At 48.1% G+C, this 17,639-nt stretch overlaps 1 protein-coding gene across 2 annotated transcripts in view; it reads left to right on the forward strand.

Annotated features, from left to right (window-relative positions):
- Nucleotides 1-17,639, forward strand: part of ELL3 (elongation factor for RNA polymerase II 3) — a 285,177-nt gene that overhangs the window by 231,638 nt on the left and 35,900 nt on the right. For both annotated transcript variants that reach the window (XM_063925873.1, XM_063925874.1), the window contains one exon: nt 11,902-12,073. In XM_063925873.1, coding sequence (XP_063781943.1) covers nt 11,902-12,073 — 172 coding nt within the window. The remainder of the gene's footprint in view (nt 1-11,901; nt 12,074-17,639) is intronic.

A 17,639-nucleotide genomic window follows, 5' to 3' on the forward strand; every position in this document is an offset into this window, starting at 1 on the left:
CAGATGAACCTCCGGAGTCGAGGAGATCATTTGAGACCTGATCCAATGAGGCAGGCCATCCCACTTGGAAAGGATTAATATCTGCAGAGGGCGAGAGTGAAATTGAGCGTACTCTACCATTTCGACAGCCGACACCATGAGGCCTAGTACTTGCATCGCCGAGTGTATCAACACTCTTGGGCGAGAGAGGAAGTATCTGATCCTTTCCTGAAGTTTCAGGACTTTCTCTGGAGACAGAAACAATCTCTGGCTGTGTGTGTCCAGCAGCGCCCCCAGGTGCACCATGCTCAGAGCAGGGACCAGCGAGGACTTTTTCCAGTTGATGAGCCACCCGTGGGCTTGTAGAAATTGGACGGTCAGTTCCAGATGACTGAGGAGAACCTCTTGGGAGTTCGCCAGGATCAGCAAGTCGTCCAGATACGGCAGGATCCTGATTCCCTGACGACGTAGATGAGCTGTCATCACGGCCATTACCTTGGTGAATATCCGAGGGGCCGTAATCAATCCAAATGGCAGGGCCTGGAATTGATAATGTAGGTTGCAAATAGCAAACCGCAGATACTGCTGATGTGACATGGCAATAGGAATATGCAGGTAAGCATCCTGTATGTCCAGGGATACCATATAGTCTTCAGGTTCCATGGCCAGTACAATAGAGCACACAGTTTCCATACGGAATTTGGACTCTCACAGATTTGTTCAATGATTTGAGGTTGAGTATAGGCCGGAAGGACCCATTTGGCTTCGGAACCAGAAACAGGGTCGAAAAGTATCCCCTGCCTCTCTGGGACAGAGATACCGGCACTACCACTCCTGTGTCCAGGAGGAATTGTACAACCAAGTGTAGAGCTTGCGCTTTTAACAGATCCGCAGGGATAACCGTTGTGCAAAACTGGCGAGGGGGTCGTCTCTTGAAAGAGATTGCGTACCCGTGAGAGACAACTTCCTGCACCCAGGCGTCCAAAGTGGTCTGTAACCAGGCCTGGGCCAACTGCAGAAGTCGGCCTCCCACCCTGGGGTCCCCCAGGGGGGAGGGCCGCCCCGTCATGCAGCAGGCTTGTCTTGTTTGAAAGCAGGCTGACAGGCGGTCCAGGATTGTTTTAGATTTAGGATTAGTGGTTTTGGAAGTACGAGCCTGTCGCTGATACGCTTGACCCGTTGCCTTCCCTGGGGGTCGAAAGGAACGAAAGGTGGTACTCTTAGCCTTCGGAGCAGAAGGATTAGTATTTGGGAGACACGCAGTCTTGGCAGTAGCCAAGTCAGTTACGATCTTGTTCAGATTCTCCCCAAATAGGATGTCTCCTTTAAAAAGGAGCACCTCCAAGGTCTTTTTGGAATCCAGGTCCACCTTGCAGGACCTCAACCACATAATTTGACGAGCCAAGATAGACGTAGTAGTTTCCTTGACCGCCATTACACCTACATCAGAGGCCGCCTCCTGAATATAGTGGGAGGCTGTGGTAATATAAGACAAATATTGTCTGGCAGTTCATTCTTAATTGCCTGAACCCATCCTTCAATTCCTTTCGTAGCCCAGGAGGCTGCCATAGTGGGTCAATGTACAGCACTTGTAAGTGAGTAAATAGACTTCTGGCATCCCTCCACATGCTTATCCGTCGGTTCCTTCAGGGAGGTGACGGTGGTAACAGGCAGAGTAGATGACACCACAAGATCGGCGACATGAGAGTCCACCAGCGGTGGAGTTTCCCACTTGTTACTCAACTCCGCAGGGATAGGATAACAAGCTAGCATCTTTTTAGACAGGGCAAATTTCTTTCCTGGAGGCGACCAGGATTCCTGACGTATGTCAATTAAATGGTCAGAATGTGGCAAGATTACTTTAGCAACATTCTGACGTTTGAACTTATCAGGTTTCTTAGATGCAGTAGTGGGCTCATTGTCATCATCTATTTGAAGAATTAGCTTAATGGTCTACAGTAGGTCAGGAACATCAACCTGGGTTGTAGATTCCTCATCAGAAGCAACTGTATCAGTATATTCCCCATCTTCATCGGAAGAGTCATCCGAAATATTAGTGGATTGTGAGGAAGAAATGGCCCGTTTAGATGACCCCTTGGCCCCAGAGGGGCATAGGGTAGACTTTTGTCTAACCAAAGATTGATCTAATTGTTATAATTGGGTGGACAGAGTATCCGCCCAGGGCGGATTAACTACAGGGACAATATGTGGCTGCAATGGCACAGGAGGTCCTACAGGGGGCATAAGACGTGTCACAAGTGTAGTTAGCATACTTGAGAACGCTGTCCAAGGTGGGTCCTGATTGGCCACAGGTGCTGCAGGTTGACTGGGTATATGGCACTCAGCACCTGAATCAGCAGCTAAAACTTCTCCCTCAGGTAAATCCGTGGTGCCAGTACTGCATGATGCAGAAGCGTCCGCGGATTTCCCGCCCTGTGTAGCAGACATTATAAGGAATGTAGCCCTAGGGTGTAACAATAGAATATAGCCAAACACAATACCTGCAAATAACCCCTTATGTAATGTGACAGTAAATACAGGACACAGAACAGAGGATTTAAGTGGTATGAGGTGACTGAAAAACACAGGAAAAATACCAGATCGGATATTCTGTGTGACACTATATATATATATATATATATATATAATATGGGACCCTGACGCACCTAGCCCCTCAGGGTACAAAATATAGTGATAGCAATATGTGAAACAGGAGAATAGAAGCCCACACAACAGCTACAGGCACACTAATACCCCTTTTACACCACCAGCTAGTAACACGGGTTATTGCACATGAGCGTGCATAACCCGTGTTGCTGGTTGGTGTAAAAGGGTCGAGTTGGAATAGTCCGTGTTGAGTGACCCGGTATTCCAACTCGGGAAGTTTGTGGGGTTGAACAAATGCAAACTGAGCAGTGTAAACGGTAGCCGGGTCGATGCGACCCGGCTTCCCGTTAACACTCTATGTGCGCGCGGCGCTTTGAGGTCATGTGATCTCCAAGCGCCGCCCCCGTCACGTCACCGGCAATGTCACCAACCTAGCAATATGCAGGGCTGGTGAGTCCGGTGTAAAAGGGGGCTGATGCGGGTCGCAGCCGGGTAGCTCCCGTGTTAGGGTTCCCGGCTGCGACCCGCTTTCTTTGGTGTAAAAGCGGTATCAGTCACATGTACAATGCAGAAGTTATTACATATAAACAATAAAACTGCACTGGACTAGTAATTTACATTTCTCTGACGTCCTAAGTGGATGCTGGGACTCCGTAAGGACGATGGGGAATAGCGGCTCCGCAGGAGACTGGGCACAACTAAAGAAAGCTTTAGGTCTACCTGGTGTGCACTGGCTCCTCCCTCTATGACCCTCCTCCAGACCTCAGTTAGAATCTTGTGCCCGGCTGAGCTGGATGCACACTAGGGGCTCTCCTGAGCTCCTAGAAAAGAAAGTATAATTTTAGGTTTTTTATTTTCAGTGAGATCTGCTGGCAACAGACTCACTGCTACGAGGGACTAAGGGGAGAAGAAGCGAACCTACCTGCTTGCAGCTAGCTTTGGCTTCTTAGGCTACTGGACACCATTAGCTCCAGAGGGATCGAACACAGGGCCCGACCTCGATCGTCCGGTCCCGGAGCCGCGCCGCCGTCCCCCTTACAGAGCCAGAAGCAAGAAGATGGTCCTGAAAATCGGCGGCAGAAGACTTCGGTCTTCAACAAGGTAGCGCACAGCACTGCAGCTGTGCGCCATTGCTCCTTATGCACACCTCACACTCCGGTCACTGATGGGTGCAGGGCGCTGGGGAGGGGCGCCCTGAGCAGCAATATTAACACCTTGGCTGGCAAAAAAATCACAATATATAGTCCTAGAGGCTATATATGTGAAAAATACCCCTGCCAGAGATCCATAAAAAAGCGGGAGAAGTCCGCCAAAAAAGGGGCGGGGCTATCTCCCTCAGCATACTGGCGCCATTTTTCCCTCACAGCTCCGCTGGAAGGATCGCTCCCAGGCTCTCCCCTGCAGTTTCAAGACTACAAAGGGTAAAAAAGAGAGGGGGGGCACTAAGTGTAGGCGCAGCAGTATATATATAAGCAGCTATAAGGGAAAATCACTCAGTTATAGTGTTCATCCCTGTGTTATATAGCGCTCTGGTGTGTGCTGGCATACTCTCTCTCTGTCTCCCCAAAGGGCTTTGTGGGGTCCTGTCCTCTGTCAGAGCATTCCCTGTGTGTGCGGTGTGTCGGTACGGCTGTGTCGACATGTTTGATGAGGAGGCTTATGTGGAGGCGGAGCAGATGCCGATAAATGTGATGTCACCCCCTGCGGGGCCGACACCTGAGTGGATGGATAGGTGGAAGGTATTAACCGACAGTGTCAACTCCTTACATAAAAGGCTGGATGACGTAACAGCTGTGGGACAGCCGGCTTCTCAGCCCGCGCCTGCCCAGGCGTCTCAAAGGCCATCAGGGGCTCAAAAACGCCCGCTACCTCAGATGGTAGACACAGATGTCGACACGGAGTCTGACTCCAGTGTCGACGAGGTTGAGACATATACACAATCCACTAGGAACATCCGTTGCATGATCTCGGTAATGAAAAATGTGTTACACATTTCTGACATTAACCCAGGTACCACAAAAAAGGGGTTTTATGTTTGGGGAGAAAAAGCAGCCAGTGTTTTGTTCCCCCATCAGATGAGTGAATGAAGTGTGTGAAGAAGCGTGGGTTCCCCCGATAAGAAACTTGTAATTTCTAAAAAGTTACTGATGGCGTACCCTTTCCTGCCAGAGGATAGGTCACGTTGGGAGATATCCCCTAGGGTGGATAAGGCGCTCACACGTTTGTCAAAAAAGGTGGCACTGCCGTCTTAGGATACGGCCACTTTGAAGGAGCCTGCTGATAAAAAGCAGGAGGCTATCCTGAAGTCTGTATATACACACTCAGGTACTATACTGAGACCTGCAAATTGCCTCAGCATGGATAGTGCTGCTGCAGCGTGGTCTATTACCCTGTCAGGACATGGATACTATTTTGCTAACCATAGAGCATATTAAAGACGTCGTCTTATATATGAGGGATGCACAGAGGGATATTTGCCGGCTGGCATCCAGAATTAATGCAATGTCCATTCTGCCAGGAGGGTATTAGGGACCCGGCAGTGGACAGGCGATGCTGACTTTAGAAGGCACATGAAGATTCTGCCTTATAAGGGTGAGGAATTGTTTGGGGATGGTCTCTGGGACCTCGTATCCATAGCAACAGCTGGGAAGGAAAAAATGTACCTCAAGTTTCCTCACAGCCTAAGAAAGCACCGTATTATAAGGTACAGTCCTTTCGGCTTCAGAAAAGCAAGCCGGTCAAAGGCGCTTCCTTTCTGCACAGAGACAAGGGAAGAGGGAAAAAGCTGCACCAGACAGCCAGTTCCCAGGATCAAAAATCTTCCCCCGCTTCCTCTGAGTCCACCGCATGACGCTGGGGCTCCACAGGTGGAGCCAGGTGCGGTGGGGGCGCGTCTCGGGAACTTCAGCGACCAGTGGGCTCGCTCACAGGTGGATCCCTGGGTTCTGCAAGTAGTATCACAGGGATACAAGCTGGAGTTCGAGGCGACTCCCCCTCGCCGTTACCTCAAATCAGCCTTGCCTGCTGCCCTCGAGGGGAGGTAGTACTGGCGGCAATTCACAAGCTGTACTTCCAGCAGGTGATAATCAAGGTACCCCTCCTTCAACAAGGCCGGGGTTACTATTCCACAATGTTTGTGGTACCGAAACCAGACGGTTCAGTGAGACCCATTCTAAAATTGAAATCCTTGAACACTTATATACGAAGGTTCAAGTTCAAAATGGAATCGCTCAGGGCGGTTATTGCAAGCCTGGACGAAGGGGATTACATGGTGTCACTGGACATCAAGGATGCTTACCTGCATGTCCCCATTTACCCTCCTCACCAGGAGTACCTCAAAATTGTGGTACAGGACTGTCATTACCAATTCCAGACGTTGCCGTTGGTCTGTCCCCGGCACCGAGGGTATTTACCAAGGTAATGGCCGAAATGGTGATACTCCTTCGAAAAAAGGGAGTTATAATTATCCCGTACTTGGACGATCTCCTTATAAAAGGTGAGGTCCAGGGAGCAGTTGTTCGTCGGAGTAGCACTATCTCGGGAAGTGCTACAACAGCACGGCTGGATTCTGAATAGTCCAAAGTCGCAGCTGGTTCCTACGACGCGTCTACTGTTCCTGGGTCATCTCTAGTCAGAGACCTCCTAATACAAATACAGGTGTCGGTGCATCAATGCACGCGAGTCCTGGGAAAGATGGTAGCTTCTTACGAAGAAATTGCATTCGGCAGGTTTCATGCAAGGATCTTCCAGTGGGATCTGTTGGACAAGTGGTCCGGGTCGCATCTTCAGATGCATCGGCTGATAACCCTGTCTCCAAGGGCCAGGGTGTCGCTGTTGTGGTGGCTGCAGAGTGCTCATCTTCTAGAGGGCCGCAGATTCGGCATACAGGACTGGGTCCTGGTGACCACGGATGCCAGCCTTCGAGGCTGGGGGGCAGTCACACAGGGAAGAAACTTCCAAGGACTATGGTCAAGTCAGGAGACTTCCCTACACATAAATATTCTGGGACTAAGGGCCATTCACAATGCCCTAAGTCAGGCTAGTCCCTTCTTCAACACCAGCCGGTGCTGATCCAGTCAGACAACATCACGGCGGTCGCCCATGTAAACCAGCAGGGCGGCACAAGAAGCAGGATGGCGATGGCAGAAGCCACAAGGATTTTCCGATGGGCGGAAAATCATGTGTTAGCACGGTCAGCAGTGTTCATTCCCGGAGTGGACAACTGGGAAGCAGACTTTCTCAGCAGGCACGGTCTCCACCCGGGAGAGTGGGGACTTCATCCAAAAGTCTTCAAAATGATTGTACACCATTGGGAAAGGCCACAGGTGGACATGAGGGCGTCCCGCCTCAACAAAAAGCTAAAAAGATATTGCGCCAGGTCAAGGGACCCTCAGGCGATAGCTGTGGACACTCTGGTAACACCGTGGGTGTACCAGTCGGTGTATATGTTCCCTCCTCTGCCTCTCATACCCAAGGTACTGAGAATAATAAGAAGGAGAGGAGTAAGAACTATACTCGTGGTTCCGGATTGGCCAAGAAGAGCTTGGTACCCAGAACTTCAAGAAATGATCTCAGAGGACCCATGGCCTCTGCCGCTCAGACAGGACCTGCTGCAGCAGGGGCCCTGCCTGTTCCAAGACTTACTACGGCTGTGTTTGACGGTATGGCGGTTGAACATTGGATCCTAAAGGAAAAAGGCATTCCGGAGGAAGTTATTCCTACGCTGATTAAGGCTAGGAAAGATGTGATCGCAAAATATTATCACCGCATATGGCGAAAATATGTTGCTTGGTGTGAGGCCAGGAAGGCCCCAACGGAGGAATTTCAACTGGGTCGATTTCTGCACTTCCTACAGTCAGGAGTGACTATGGGCCTGAAATTGGGTTCCATTAAGGTCCAGATTTCGGCTCTGTACATTTTCTTCCAAAAAGAACTGGCTTCACTGCCTGAAGTTCAGACTTTTGTTAAGGGAGTGCTGCATATTCAGCCCCCGTTTGTGCCTCTAGTGGCACCGTGGGATCTCAACGTGGTGTTGGATTTCCTGAAGTCGCATTGGTTTGAGCCACTTAAAACCGTGGATTTGAAATATCTCACGTGGAAGGTGGTCATGCTGTTGGCCTTGGCTTCGGCCAGGCGTGTGTCAGAATTGGCGGCTTTGTCATGTAAAAGCCCTGATCTGATTTTCTATATGGATAGGGCAGAATTGAGGACTCGTCCCCAGTTTCTCCCTAAGGTGGTATCAGCTTTTCATTTGAACCAACCTATTGTGGTGCCTGCGGCTACTAGGGACTTGGAGGATTCCAAGTTTCTGGACGTAGTCAGGGCCTTGAAAATATATGTTTCCAGGACGGCTGGAGTCAGGAAAACTGACTCGCTATTTACCCTGTATGCACCCAACAAGCTGGGTGCTCCTGCTTCAAAGCAGACTATTGCTCGCTGGATCTGTAGCACAATTCAGCTTGCGCATTCTGCGGCTGGACTGCCGCATCCTAAATCTGTAAAAGCCCATTCCACGAGGAAGGTGGGCTCTTCTTGGGCGGCTGCCCGAGGGGTCTCGGCTTTACAACTTTGCCGAGCTGCTACTTGGTCAGGGTCTAACACTTTTGCAAAATTCTACAAATTTGATACCCTGGCTGAGGAGGACCTTGAGTTTGCTCATTCGGTGCTGCAGAGTCATCCGCACTCTCCCGCCCGTTTGGGAGCTTTGGTATAATCCCCATGGTCCTTACGGAGTCCCAGCATCCACTTAGGACGTCAGAGAAAATAAGATTTTACTCACCGGTAAATCTATTTCTCGTAGTCCGTAGTGGATGCTGGGCGCCCATCCCAAGTGCGGATTGTCTGCAATACTTGTATATAGTTATTGTTTAACAAAAGGGTTATTGTTGAGCCATCTGTTGAAGAGGCTCAGTTGTTATTCATACTGTTAACTGGGTATAGTATCACGAGTTGTACGGTGTGATTGGTGTGGCTGGTATGAGTCTTACCCGGGATTCAAAATCCTTCCTTATTGTGTCAGCTCTTCCGGGCACAGTATCCTTACTGAGGTCTGGAGGAGGGTCATAGAGGGAGGAGCCAGTGCACACCAGGTAGACCTAAAGCTTTCTTTAGTTGTACCCAGTCTCCTGCGGAGCCGCTATTCCCCATGGTCCTTACGGAGTCCCAGCATCCACTACAGACTACGAGAAATAGATTTACCGGTGAGTAAAATCTTATTATTACTATGTATGAGTATAGATATAACAATGTACAGTAGATACTGGATGTATATCACAGAATACTTGTACCAAATATTCAGATAGCAGTACACTTGTTCTTAACTAACACTGTCTAAAATGACATGTAGAATACTTAAGTGTCTGTAAAAGCACAGCGCTGATGAGACAGGCGGCTTTACAGAGGAGACAGAGCCCTGCAGTCCCGGAGATCAGCCTAGCTAGTAGTGAAGATGGCGCCCAAAATCTCAGTCAGGGAGTGAGGGAGAGTGAAATGCAGCTCCAGGGCGGGAACACCAGCAGTAGATGGGGGGAGGAGCTACAGGTCAGCGCCATATCCCCTGTGCTGGTTCTCACCACCGGGTACTGTGGAGCCTATAACAAACTAATTTTATAAATCCGACCTGTGCTTCCTTGCCCTGGTGGATATAGTGGGGTCCCTGTGCGGTACAGTGTCCAGGCCAGCGGCGCGGTCTGTCTCCTGGGACCGTGACCGGATCGCTATTTACCGGCGGGTCCCACCTGGGGGACCCTCTTACCTCCTCCCTGATGTGCAGCCTCGTGATCCAGGAGAGCGTCAGCGGTGTGTGCCTAAAGTCCGGTGCCCCTCCGTCGCAAGAAGTATGCATTGCTGCTGGGGAGGTGATGTCAAACTAACATAAAAGTGCTGCGGCCCTTGAAGTCTTCAAACAAAGCTCTTTTCAGGGCTGCTTAGCGCAGCCCCACCTGTTAGCTGCCTGTACTGTAGGCACCAACCTACAAACTGAGCTCCAGTGCCTGGAGGTGGGGTTATAGAGGAGGCGGTGCAATGCATCCTGGGAACAGTCAAAGCTTTAGCCTGTTGTTGCCTCGGATCAAGATCCAACTGTACACCCCGATGTTATTCCCTGTGGAATACCAGTGTACCCCGCTGCAGAAAATACAATATGCTAATATTTGCCATTTTTATAAAAAAGGAAAATTGATGTGCAACATAATGTGCTCTGTTCCCCGTACATACAGTACGCTGCATCATGTCCCTTGCTAATTGTGCTCAGTAACCTTGCTAGGAGACCCCCTCGGCTGGTGACGAGAAGTCATTTTCGAGGTTAAGTACAGTACGTATGAAGAGAGAGGTCTCTTGGCGCAACATACACTCAAAGCAGCTAACTCCTATGCTGAGCAGGGAATAAGATCTGTTAGGATTAGGACACAAGCTCTCATGCCTGGGCTATGTGAATATGGCAGATGCATCTCTATAAGTGATTTAAGGCATACAATCACTGATCCCTCTGTAAAACTGTATAAGAAACTGTATGGTGGGAGGACTGTACACACCTCTTTTGCCCACGGACATGATCCATAGTTTTACTATTGTGTATTCAGGGCCTATTGTTGTCACTTGTAGTGTATTGCCATTGTTCTGCAGCTCACTGGCAGCACGCATTAAAATAAATCTGAACAATTAGTAAAACATAACATTTTTAGGAAATAGGAACAAAATGTGCTCTTCAGTTACTCTGTCAGGAACAACATTATGTTCTACTGTCATAAGCTCAGAGATGGAAACCTAACCTTGTCATACAAAATAGGTCATTAGATATATGAAATAAAAATGTACTTTATGTGTAACATTATTATGGATGTGGTATGGTATGCCGGAGGCCGGGCTCCCGGCGACCAGCATACCGGCGCCGGGATCCCGACCGCCGGCATACCGACAGCGTGGCGAGCGCAAATGAGCCCCTTTGAGGCTCGCTACGCTCGCCACGCTGCGGGCACGGTGGCGCACTATTCTTTATTCTCCCTCCAGGGGGGTCGTGGACCCCCAAGAGGGAGAAAAAGTGTCGGTATGCCGGCTGTCGGGGTTCCGGTGCCGGTATACTGTGCGCCGGGATCCCGATAGCCGGCAAACTGAAGACCACCCCCATTATTATACATGTTATACAGTAATACTTTCATCTGCCTGTACTGCATATGATGGAACAGTGCTACCTATGGAAAAATGTAATCTGTCAGAATTGGGTATATTTTTTTGCAATCAGGAATACACTGTTTTATAATATGCCGCCTATGTTCAGAGTAATGCTGTTGTGTTTAGTCCTTGGAAGCCATTGATTTTCCTACTCCGTTATGGTGTAGTACAAGTCAGCTACCCCCCACCAGTGTTATGTCTCCCAGACCGTCTTCCATTTATACAAAACAAAAACAACAAAAAGCTTAAAGTTTCAGAATTTCTTTTTTTATTCAGATTTTTGGAAAGGAGCGAAACGGGGGATACAGGGAAGAAAAAGGGAGGGGGCTGCAAATAGCACCAGATTCTGTAGAAACGCATTAGTTATGAATACATGACAGCTCATACAATTCCGTGGAAATACATTATTAGGGAAACACACAAAGATCTTAGGGGCAGATTTATTAAGCCTGGTGAAGTGATAAAGTGGAAGGTGATAACTCACCAGCCAGTCAGCTCCTAACTGTCATTTTTCAAACTCAGCCTGTAACATGGAAGTTAGGAACTGATTGGCTGGTGAGTTATCACCTTCCACTTTATCACTTCACCAGGCTTAATAAATCTGCCTCTGTATGAGGTAACATTTCCAGAGCTAAGAGTGAATATCCAAAAGGGTTTCTTATTTTAACATCACTATATTACCACATAATTGGGTTAGGTTCTTCCTACACAAGGTGCTGCGTGACAGGACCTCCTCCAGTCGCATACTTGCCTACCTGACCCTCTCCATGAAGGAGAAAATGCTCTATTCCTGGTAATGTATGATTGCCATCACCTGTGGTGAGCTAGTTCATTGATAAGAAAGCTGTTTCACCACAGGTGATGGCAATCATACATTACCAGGAAAGTCCAGGAACAGAGCATTTTCTCCCTCATGAAGAGGGTCAGGTAGGCAAGTATGCTCCAGTGTACTGTATGCTGCTGCTGCTGCAGATGAAAGTTCAGAAACACTGGGAAAATGTGCCACCTACTGGCTAGTTTGGAAATCACATACACTATGAACCTTTATGTTGGTGTTCTTTCCATTCGGCTCAGAGTTAAACAGATAACATAATAACGTAATATATATGGACCAATTAATTACTGGTGTGAATTTCTTTTGTCCAGTAAATACTCCACAATTACATGCGAAGATCAGCGGAAATTGTATGAGGAGGATTTTGCTGCTGATTACACAGAGTATTTGGAGCTTCATGCTAAGATTGGGAAAGTGCTGGAAAGATTTATGCAGCTGGGCTCCAGAATGAAGAAGCTTCAGCAAGGAACAGTAGAACACAAGGTAGAATCTGACATTTCTTCACTTATTTTAAATAGAATCCAGACTCATCATATATTAAACTTTAATATGGTTTCCATTTGCCTATTATTTTAATTGGTATAGGTGTCATAAGATATACAGATGCTTCAGAAAAGTACAGAAGTTGTAGAGCAATTCATGGTTTAGGAGCAATAAGGAAGTGGTAGAAGTGGGTATTATGAGCTTGAATAAATCTGGACTTCATATAATATATAATAATTGTAGTCAACCTGCACTAAAGAAATATCTTTAAAAAAAAAAAAAAAAAGTATTTCTAGGATATTTAACTAATTTAATCAAAAATAGGATTTTAATACCTACCGGTAAATCCTTTTCTCGTAGTTCGTAGGGGATACTGGGATGGTCTTAGTACCATTGGGTATAGATGGTGTCCATTGGAGCCTTGTCACTTTAAATTTCTTCAGAGTGCACTGGCTTCTCCCCTCTATGCCCCTCCTGCAGACTTGGTCTAGGAAAACTGTGCCCGAGGAGACGGACATACTTTGAGAGGAGGAAAATAGACAAGTGATGAGAGAACAATCCAGCACACAACAAAACAAGATGATAGCAACGCTAACCATAACTTGAAAATAGGATAGCAACGCTAACCACAGCCTGGAAATAGGGACAGCAACAGCAGACCCAACTACCAACACACAAGAATAACGGGCAGGAAAATAACGAAGCACAGAGGCGGGCGCCCAGTATCCACTACGGACTAAGAGAAAAGGATTTACCGGTAGGTTTTAAAATCCTATTTTCTTTAACGTCCTAGGGGATACTGGGATGGTCTTAGTACCATGGGGAAGTCCCAAAGCTCCCAGATTGGTTGGGAGAGTGCTGAGACCCCTGCAAACCCAATTGACAAACTTGAAGGTCCTCAGTAGCCAAGGGGTAGAACCTGTAAGTCTTAACAAGATTTTCGAACCCGACCGAGAAGCTGCCCGGCATAACTGCAAGTCGATACACCCCGGGTAGCCGCCCAGGAAGAACCCACCGACCGTGTGGAATGGGCCTGAACAGATCTCGGCAGCAGCAAAGCCGCTGACCAACATGCAATAGACTGCTTCTAAGCACGAGAACCAATCTTTGAAGCATCACAGAGAACAAAAAGCGAGTCTGATTTACTGAGACGAGCTGTCCTCTCGACATAAATCCCCAAAGCCCGAACCATGTCCAAGGACTTTGGTGTAACAGAGGCGCCAGTGACAACCGGAACCCCTATCGGCTAATAGATATGAAATGCAGACACCACCTCAGGCAAGAATGTCTAGCAAGTTCAGAGCTCCGCTCTATCCTCATGAAACAGCAGAGAAGGACTCTTACAGGATAAGGCCTCTAATTCCGAAACATGCCCCGAAGGTCAACAACATGATAGCCTTCCACGGCAAATATTCCATGCCCACCTTGTGGAAAGGTTCAATCAATCTGATTGGAAAAAGGTCAGAACCACATTGACATCCCACACCACCATGAGAGGCACATAGGGTGGTCGAATATGAAGGACACCCTTCAAGAACGTCTGGACTACTGGGAGAACAGCCAATTTATTCCTGGAAGAAAAGGACAAGACTGAGATCTGAACTGTTATTGAGCCTAAACAGAGGCCCAACATAGCCTGCAGGAAGTGCAAGACTTGTCCCAGACAAAAATCTACAGCAGATTACGGTCGACCCTCACACCAAGAGAACATGTCTCCCATATGCGATGGTAATGTTTTGACGCTACCATATGCCCGGCTTGTATCATATTCAAGATAACCTTGCCCGGAACCTTTTTCCTGGGCAAAAACCTCCCAATCAACTTCCATTCCATTAATCGTAGCCGTAGTAAGTCTGTATAGACTAACGGCCCTTGTGTAAGAAGATCATCCTGAATTGGCAGAGGCCAGGGGCCTTTAAGTGACAGTGCTAGGAGGAGGTCTGCATACCAGGCCCTGCGGGACCAGTCTGGGGCAATCTGAATTGCCTGAACTCTTTTTTAAATCCTTTTTTAAGTCCTTTGAGAACTCTGAGAATTAGAGGAATTGGAGGGAACATATTCTTCAACTGATAAATCCACGGCGTCATCACAGCATCCAACGCTGCGGCCTGTGGATCCCTCGTCCTGAAACAGGAATGCAGAAGCTTCTTGGTGAGCCGAGAAGCCAACATGTGAAGTTGGGGGTAGACCCACCGATGAAATATCAGCTGAAACACTTGCGGGTGGAGGCCCCATTCCCCCGGGTGCAGACCATGTCTGCTGAGGAAGTCTGCTTCCGAATTGTCTGCACCCGGAGTGAGTAAGGCGGAATTGGCCTTGGTATTCCACTCAGCTCAGGAGTATCTTGGACACCTCTCTCATTGCAGCTCTGCTGTTTGGACCTCCTTGTCGGGTCATGTACGTCACAGTTGGTGGTTTTCCGACCGTATCTGTATGGCCCAATACTGAAGGATAGAAAAGGACTGCAGAAGGGCACTGTAAATCGCCCTGAGGTCCAGAACATTAATTGAAAGGGAGGCCTCTTAATCCGACCACCTACTGTGGAATCGAGCCCCTTGGGTCACCACACACTAACCACGGAGACTCGCAACCGTTGTCAACAGAATTCAGTCCTGAATTCCGGAGTGTCAACCCCCCACCAGGTGGGAGATCTGCAACCACCATAAGAGGGAAATCCTGGCTTTTGGTGAAAGGCGTATCATCTGGCGCATGTGCAGATGTGACCCTGACCATTAGTCCAGCAGATCCGTCTGGAATGGTCGTGTATGGAATCTTCCATACCGAATTGCCTCGTAGGAGGCCATCATCTTGCCCAGTAGGCAAATGCAAAGATGTGCTGAGATTTTGTTCGGCTTCAGAATGGAAAGAACCATCGTCTGAATTGACTTTGCCTTGTCCATAGAAATAAACACTTTCAGAGACACCACGTCCAGAATCAGTACCAGGAACCGAAGATTCTGCGTAGGTTCTAGGCGGAATTTCTGCACATTGAGAATCCACCTATGATCCGTGAAAAGTTGTATTGCTGATGCTTTCCATCAACTGTGCTCTGGACATAGCCGCTATGAAGAGATCGTCCAAGTATGGAACGATGTTCACTCCCTGCCTGCGGAGTTGTAGCAACATTTCTGCCATCACCCTTGTGACCACCCTTGGTGCCGTTGAGAGGCCAAAAGGCAAGACGTAGACATGGTAGTGACTGTCCTGCAGTGCAAGCCTGATGTAAGCCTGATGAGGCGGCCATATCGGGATGTAAAGAATACGCATCCTTGACATCCAGAAATACCAGGAATTCCCCTTCTTCCAGACATCTGGAAGTGGAACATTAGGAAGAAACGGGTTCAGTGATTTGAGGTGGAAGATTGGCCCTACGGAACCGCCCGGTTTCGGTACCACAAAACAAGCTGGAATAATAACCCCTGTTTTAGAGTTGAGGCAGAACTGGAACAATGACCTGCGTCCGTAACAGTTTTTGCATGTCTTCTTGCAAGGTTACTCTTGTTTCGTGTGAAACTGGTAAGTCTGACCTGAAGAATCTGTGAGGTGGGTGTGTTTGAAACACTAACCTGTAGCCCTGAGAGAGTAGGTCTTTCATCCAGGGGTCCTGGCAGGAGCCTGCCCAAATGGGACTGAAATATTTGAGGCAAGCTCCCACCTGCAAAAAATACGTTACAAGTGTTTGAAAACAAATGAATTGTAATCTAATGTTGTCTGCAAAGAAAGACCACACATGTGTATTTGATTTACTGATTGCGTGCATGGATTGGCCATTGCTGGCATAAAAGAGAGGTTTTTCGTCACCAAGGCCAACCCTCTGACGAAGTCTTATGACGAAACGCGTTGGGGGGTGGTCTGGTGACGTCATCGTTGTATCCTGAATCATCCTCCCCCCCATGTAGATAGCAGCGGTGTCCCGGCGTGCTGGAGTTCGTGAGTGCGAGGCAGGCGGCACGAGGCAAAGGGATCTGACGCTTTACTGGTGGCCGGTGGAGGTGATATCAAAGGATAATCTGTTTAAACCAAGTGGTATTTTAAGATCACTCAGATTAAATCTGAGGTATTAAGAAAAGCATTACTCTGTCACTTGCTGTTTTAAAAATTGTTTGTGAATAAACAATATTGCACTATGAAGCGCTCCTCTAATTCTTCTTTTTAGATATATCTATATATATATATATATATATATATATATAACTTGAGCCTCTATTTGTTTCATGCAAGCTCATTAAATGATAACTATATGTGTGACATGCCTGTCAGCTCTCGTTGCTCTTCTCACATGAGCCAGGCCGGCGTTACTTCACCACCACAGCCCGGGGAAACGCTGAGGAAGAGCTGCCGATGGCTGCTTCGGCTCAGTCTGGGCTGAACACAGTCTCGCGAGATTTGATGTCATCATCTCGCATGACAGTCACTGTAGTTCACTGAGTTCCTTGGCTGCCAAGGAGTACAGCTGGTGCTGCCAGGGTCCCCTTATTCCTGGAGAATCCAGAAATCTTGATGAAGCGATAAGCCTCCTGGAGGGTTGCCACCAAATCCTGGAGAATTCAGGAAATTAGGGAGAGGTGGCAACCCTAGAGACTGCACTGTGCACACAACAGAGATCCTCCCGGGGGAAGGGAGAGCTTTGTGCTGCATTACTTTCTCCTGATTATCCAGCCATTCTGGTTCCAGTGTGCTGCTTCCCTGTGAAGGGAGACCGCACTAAGGGGGTAATTCCAAGTTGATCGCAGCAGGAATTTTGTTAGCAGTTGGGCAAAACCATGTGCACTGCAGGGGAGGCAGATTTAACATGTGCAGAAAGAGTTAGCTTTGGGTGTGGTGTGTTCAATCTGCAATCTAATTTGCAGTGTAAAAATAAAGCAGCCAGTACTTACCCTGCACAGAAATAAAATAACCCACCCACATCTAACTCTTTCTGCACATATTATATCTGCCTCTCCTGCAGTGCACATGGTTTTGCCCAACTGCTAACAAAATTCCTGCTGCAATCAACTTGGAATTACCCCCTAAGGGCCTAATTCTGAGTTGATCGTAGCAGCAAATTTGTTAGCAGTTGGGCAAAATCATGGCCCTCATTCCGAGTTGTTCGGTCGCAAGCTGCTTTTAGCAGCTTTACACACGCTAGGCCGCCGCCTACTGGGAGTGAATCTTAGCTTCTTAAAATTGCGAACGAAAGATTCGCAATATTGCGAAAAGACATCTCTGTGCAGTTTCTGAGTAGCTGGAGACTTACTCTGCCAGTGCGATCAGTTCAGTGCTTGTCGTTCCTGGTTTGACGTCATAAACACATCCTGCGTTCGCCCAGACACTCCTCCGTTCCTCCAGCCACTCCCGCGTTTTCCCCAGAAACGGTAGCGTTTTTCCCACACGCCCATAAAACGGCCTGTTTCCGCCCAGAAACACCCACTTCCTGTCAATCACATTACGATCACCAGAACGAAGAAAAAAACGTGAGTAAAATACCTAACTGCATAGCAAATTTACTTGGCGCAGTCGCAGTGCGGACATTGCGCATGCGTACTAAGCGGAAAATCGCTGCGATGCGAAAAAATGTACCGAGCGA

The sequence above is a fragment of the Pseudophryne corroboree genome, chromosome 6 (assembly GCF_028390025.1).
Source record: "Pseudophryne corroboree isolate aPseCor3 chromosome 6, aPseCor3.hap2, whole genome shotgun sequence".
Classification (NCBI taxonomy): domain Eukaryota; kingdom Metazoa; phylum Chordata; class Amphibia; order Anura; family Myobatrachidae; genus Pseudophryne; species Pseudophryne corroboree.